General features: G+C 37.7%; 1 protein-coding gene across 7 annotated transcripts; it reads right to left on the bottom strand.

Moving 5' to 3' along the window:
- Nucleotides 1–208: 208 nt before the first annotated feature.
- LOC7462504 (glutathione reductase, chloroplastic) lies at nucleotides 209–5,474 on the bottom strand. Of its 7 annotated transcripts, none has more exons than XR_002978206.2 (12): nucleotides 5,023–5,474; nucleotides 4,683–4,908; nucleotides 3,945–4,223; nucleotides 3,681–3,857; nucleotides 3,338–3,391; nucleotides 3,110–3,258; nucleotides 2,554–2,617; nucleotides 1,973–2,143; nucleotides 1,741–1,878; nucleotides 1,295–1,370; nucleotides 1,039–1,102; nucleotides 585–847 (listed from the first exon to the last, which is right to left on the bottom strand). XR_002978206.2 is itself a non-coding variant. In XM_024586750.2 (11 exons), the coding sequence occupies exons 1-10, from the start codon at nucleotides 5,406–5,408 to the stop codon at nucleotides 1,329–1,331; spliced, it is 1,686 nt and encodes a 561-aa protein (XP_024442518.2). In that variant the 5' UTR covers nucleotides 5,409–5,474; the 3' UTR covers nucleotides 209–516; nucleotides 1,295–1,328. The 7 variants fall into 7 exon arrangements, 4 of the variants coding, with proteins under 4 accessions (XP_024442518.2, XP_024442517.2, XP_002321548.4 ...); XR_002978204.2 differs by having other exon boundaries at nucleotides 585–851; XR_002978205.2 differs by having other exon boundaries at nucleotides 585–881.
- Nucleotides 5,475–5,825: the final 351 nt, after the last annotated feature.

Consider the following 5,825-nt stretch of genomic DNA (forward strand, 5'->3'; position numbering starts at 1 on the left):
TAGAAATTTACTCCAAAAATAATAAATACATTTATTTTTATATCTCTGAAGAGATTTATTTTCACTTCTCTAATTCTCTACTTCATCCAAACATATTTGTTTTTTTACTTATTATCTCCATTTCTCCAAACGCTACCTAAACAGTTTGCGTTATCTTTGGCAAACAGTGTCCCGATGATAATTACTTAGCTCCTCCATGCACGAGATCGATATAACAGCCCAAAGATTATTTCGATTACTTTTTCCATCCAATTAATCAGTAAGATGCAACTTATGTTTCAAGTTTGAGGCCACAATTTGGTTGAAGAATCAGCCAGCCAAGCATTTATTAGGTTAATCACTGTGCTTACTCGATATCCCTCCTTGTTTTGCCTTTGTTGGTGTAATTGATTAGCAAGTTCAGCTTTGTCTGGCTGCAATCCCATTGATCTGCTCCCATGTTAGTACTTTCTACTTTCTTTTCCCCCACAAGGTACGAGAGTGAAGAGAGACGGCGGCGAGATGAAATTATACATCCTTAAATTATCTCAAATAAACAAATACTGTTTCAGTATACAAACAAAACGAAAGGGAAAAGAAAAACATAAAACAGGGAAACAGATATTCCTAACATGTATATTATTGCAATTCCCCACTCATTTCCACATTTGTAAGAGCAAAAACTACACTGCCTGGTGATTATTATTCCTTTTGAAAGCTTTTTATTCGTTTGCTTATGTTCACCAATGACCCCAACATGAACTTCCACCATTTACGCTTCAAATGATGTCTGTAATCAGATATCAACATCCGAACATTCCTTGGCTACTCTACAAGCAGATATTTTGCCAGCTATTTTCCGGAGTGACTGCCTGCCCAGTTGGTTGAGATATTCAGTAATGCTGAAGGGAATAATATGTTAATTTATGTTGTGGGAAAAGCTCGAGGAACTTTTACCTTGTGATGACACACAAGAATATCCTACTGGCTACTGATTAATTTTTATTAAAATTTTACCAAAGACCAGATTTAAGAGATGACTCCCAAAGCACCACATACCAGTCTCGTCTTCACTTGCATCTACTAACTACCGAGTAATCCTACATTAGACTCCAAAAAATGCCTGCTCATAACAAAATAATCCAAGTGACATGTGGTCCTTGTTGAAACAACCAAATGCAGTAAATGAGAGTTTCATGACTGAGTAGAATGCAACGAAATAGTTCGATTCTATATTTTCTTCAAGAAGAAAACAAGAAGTAAAATAACCGCAAACTATACTTTGTCTACAGAAGTCATGAGAAAGCATTCAAACCTTGAAAGGGTTATCATGACAAAGTAAACCCACGCTAAACCCCTGCTGCTGCTTTAACATCGTGATCTGCCTTCCCCTGATGGTGTACACGGCCAATTAACAACAATTAAATACAAAAACAAGATATTAAAAATCACATAAATCAAAGTTAAACTGAAGGGTAGATCATAAGAGGCATAAAATAATTAGATACTAGTGAATATAGGCTCAGCTCTTCATGAAAGAACTTGATTACCGGTTTATGCCAGAGATGTTACAAACATAACTGGTTTATACCAGTTTAAACCGAAACTGGTTTTACAGAAAGTGTGCAGCTACAAAAATTTGACCAAGAACTGTAAAATGTGTTCTGGACACAGCATTGTTAATTTATTAGGCTGTTTCAAAAATTGTTACCAAGATTGAAAGCATATTACTGATATAAAAGGTCTTTGCTTTCAACAAACCTCAGCTGGAGGACGCTCTCGAATCTTTCTAGTAGGAGTCCTCAATGTAACAAATTCCTCAGCTGCTGTTGGGTGAATACCCACTGTGGAATCAAAGTCTGCCTTGGTCAAGCCAGCTTTGATTGCAACTGCAAATCCCTGCAAGTTTAAAGATTCGAGAACCATAGAGTTATGGAACTTGTAAATCAACTTCACTAAAAATAGAACCACTAGTTAGAGCCAAGAAAAACACCTGCACGATTTCAGGTGAATCTTCTCCACACATGTTCAACCCAAGAACTTTGTTTGTCTTAGCACAGACTATTAGTTTCATGAAGACCCGATCTGGAAGCCCTGAGAGAGTAGCCTTCAAAGGCCTGAAATTTGCTGTGAAGACATCAATATCACCGTACTCTTTTGTAGCCTGCAATAATTCTTTCAAGAAATCAATCTTAGCTATTACAAGTAAAGTAGGAAAAATTATTAAGAAAGGAAGTACCATGTATTTCAGCCATTTGCACTTCAATTACAGAAGTCCACAGTTTTGCACTCAAGATGACTCTCAATCACAAAAATACCACTAGCAGCAGCAAGAGGTTTAATATCATTAGTTGGGTGAAGAGGTGGCAAGCCTGTTAAACATCTAAACCTTTGTTTCGTTGAACCTCTTTGTGCCACCCATACAAAACTAACGGAATAAAGGCTCTTGATAAATGCTAACAAACTAACCACTTGAAACTTGAGTGCAAAAACCATAGCACCTGTCATTGAGGTGCAAATAGCTGAAACCACAAGACTCCTTTTTACACTTCTACCCAATAAAATAACCATCACCTGTTCTTCCGTAAGACCAACTTGTCCAATTGGAGGCTGAGAAAACACAGCAGATGGAACAGCTCTATTTAGAAAGAAAAAAAAAAGTCATTAGCTTGTCCTCATAGCTATAAAGTATCTAAGTAACCCTTTATTCCCTATATCCTAAACCTGCCTGGGCGAGGAAGTCAGCCAAATTTTTCCACCTGTGACATACACAGAATGTGCATGCATAGATTTCTCAAGTATAAGCAATTGTTGCCATGTTAATAGCTTGGAAGGTTTAACTTTTAATCCACTCAAAATGTTACCACAAGTACCAGCGAAAATAAACTTATAAAGATGATCATTTCTCAAATAATATTCTATTCAGAATTGCAAAACCATCAATTGGTGAATGCATACATTTTTCAAGCATAAGCAATTGTTTCCAATGTTAATAACTTGGAAGTTTAACATTTAATCCAGCCAAAAACTTATCACAAGCACCAGTGAGTATAAGCTTATAGAACTGATCATTTATGAAATTAGATTGTACCCAGAAGTAGAAAACCAGCAATTGCACTACTGGTGGTACCTATAATCAGGTTTTGTTGGCTCATTCTGAAAGAGAGTTTTTGCCAATGCCCCACCTTCCATCAAAGCAACAGGAGTCAAATTTATCCTATCTGTAACATCTCCCACTGCCCAAATGGAAGGAACTGAGGTGCACGAGTATTCATCAACCTGGAGAAAATGAGAAATTATTGAAGGAAAAATGAAATGAAATCGAGCAAAAAATGGTCTGAAACATTCAGTGTACTACCTCTATTGCTCCATTGTTGGTCATTTTTACCCCCAAACTCTCCAGTCCCAAGTTCTGCAATCATAACAAGTGGGCATTACATCTATCCATCCCTTTGATGTCAAGCACAGAAATAAAGTTGTTTGAGGATGAATCATCAAGTGCCTTTACTCAAAGGAGAGTTATATTTTTCACGATCAAAGACACCCTAAGAATTCTTCACAGATGGAGTGGTTTGAGGTTTGAATTTTTCTGTCAGAGTGGATGTATAGTTGGAGTCGCATCAATGCCAAGTTTTAACTAGTAGCCTTGAGACAACTAAAATTGGTTAGAGGGAAGCAACCACAGAAATGAAATTTCAAACCTTTGTATTAGGCCGACGTCCAGTGGCAAACATGACATGTGAGAAGCCTTCGACTGTTCCTTTGTTGGTCTTCAGTGACAATGAACCATCAGCTGACTTAATAATAGCCTGAGGTGACTCCTCTGTATGGAACTCGATTCCTCTTAGAGACATCTGCTCTGCAACAAAATCTCTGATCTACAGGAACATACAAAGACCGATTAATTGTGAGGCAAATGCAAGCATGTATCCAGTAAGCAACTAGAATTACTAACAATTCATCACCTCTTCATCAAATCCCCTTAATACTTTTTTCTGCCTTATAAATACATGAACATCGCTCTTCAAGCCATTGAAAATTCCAGCAAATTCTAACGCAATATACCCTCCACCAACTATGGCGATTTTCTCCGGCTTAGATGGCAAATCAAGTGCAGCATCAGAATCAATCGCGTATTCACTCCCAGGAATGTCAGGAATGAACGGGCGTCCTCCAACAGAAATAAGTATGTGCCGTGCAGAATAGAGCTTTCCATCAACATCAACTGTGTGCGGATCGACAATCTACAAACATCAACTCAGCAATTGAAAAAACATTAATAGCCTGTTTGGAACCAATTCTACACTAAAATTGATTTCAACTATTTGAGTAGATTGAATTTATTTGATTTGCTAATTGAATTCTTTGGTTTGGAATAAGTTTTGAAATTGCGAAATTCATTGGACTTGAATTAGTGAAAATACATCATTTACCCAACTTGCCCTCGTCCCTAAAAAACCTATTCAAGCATACGTGAAGGGGGTGTTAGTGGAATTAATTTAAGTGGGTCAATTATGAAGCAAATCCACAAAAATCTGTAATTTTAATTGGTTGTAGAGTTCGTTTATGTTGCTTAAAGCTTTCCAAACACTAGAGTTGGATAAATGGTGTCGAAATGATTTCATTTCTACTCAAATCTTATTTCCAAACAGCATGTAAAGCACAACTACACAAACTTGTACGGATTCAAAGCATTAATTTACCTTCCCGCGGCCTTCAATTAAAGTGACACCAGCGTTATTGAGAATGTGCTTATAAATACCGGTCAGGCGCTGCAACTCGGCATTTTTGTGAGCCATCAAAGTATTCCAATCATGAAGTGGTTCGCTGTCATACTTCCATCCAAAACCCCGACTCTCATCAAATTCATGAGCATATTTCGACGCATAAACAAGCAGTTTCTTCGGTACACATCCACGAAGCACACACCTACATTAAATATATTAAAAATTAAAAAATATAACATAATTCGACTGAATTCTTATTTTCTTCTGTTCAATTAAAGCTGGCAAATCAAGTTCTCAACCACGTGTCCCTACTTACGTGCCGCCTACGCCTCCGGTTGTCTCCGAAGAGATAGTGGAGAACGGAAGCTCACACACGGCAACAGAAGCGCCGAAATTGGCTGCGAAGCGAGAAGCTCGGACGCCTCCACTGCCAGCACCGATAGTGAAGAGGTCGAAGTCATAGTGTCGGGAAGGTTCAGCGCCGTTTTCGGCCTCCGCACGAGTAGTGAGATGGCGGCGCTGGTGGTGAGAGAGAGGGCGGCGGGAGGAGAGGAAAGTGGTGGTGGTGGTTGGGGTTTTGGGGAGAGGGAGGAAGGAAGAGGAGGGGGAGAGAGGGAAGGAAAGGGGGAGTTTTCTGTAGAGGGATTGGAGAGATGGGGAGGTGAGTTTTGGTGTTGTCAGAGAAGAGGCTGCTGCCGCCATTTGGGTGGTAGCGTTTTCTTTGCTGCTCTTTTTTTTTTTTTTTTTTTTTTTGGGTTATGTGGTGTTAAGGTGGGGAAGTAGAAAAAGTGTAATACATATATATACCTTCATGAGGTGAGGATTTGTCAACATTTAACATCGGATATTTAAGGATGTGTTTGTTTTTGTTTTCATTTTTATATTTACTTCCCAGTAAAAAAAACAAAATATAAAAGTAAAAATAATAAATTTTTATTTTTATTGTTGTTTTTTTTTAATTTTTAGCGGTGAAGCCATTTCTAAAAACAAATACAGCAAAAATAAATATACAATACGGCTTATCATCTTCTATGAATTTGTTAAAATCCTTGTAAAGAGAAATTTACTTTATAAGGCAACATAAGAGAAAATTGTTTTGTTTTTTTTAATTTACCAATC

Source organism: Populus trichocarpa, chromosome 15 (assembly GCF_000002775.5).
Source record: "Populus trichocarpa isolate Nisqually-1 chromosome 15, P.trichocarpa_v4.1, whole genome shotgun sequence".
NCBI lineage: Eukaryota > Viridiplantae > Streptophyta > Magnoliopsida > Malpighiales > Salicaceae > Populus > Populus trichocarpa.

What these genes read in the sequence shown, in the direction of transcription:
- LOC7462504 (XM_024586750.2), bottom strand. Translation starts at nt 5,408, where the DNA reads ATGGCGGCAGCAGCCTCTTCTCTGACAACACCAAAACTCACCTCCCCA. An exon ending in TAATTGAAGGCCGCGGGAAG is followed by an intron (nt 4,224 to 4,682) that starts GTAAATTAATGC and finishes TGATGTTTGTAG; the next exon opens with ATTGTCGATCCGCACACAGT. An exon ending in GAGAGCGTCCTCCAGCTGAG is followed by an intron (nt 1,371 to 1,740) that starts GTTTGTTGAAAG and finishes GTACACCATCAG; the next exon opens with GGGAAGGCAGATCACGATGT.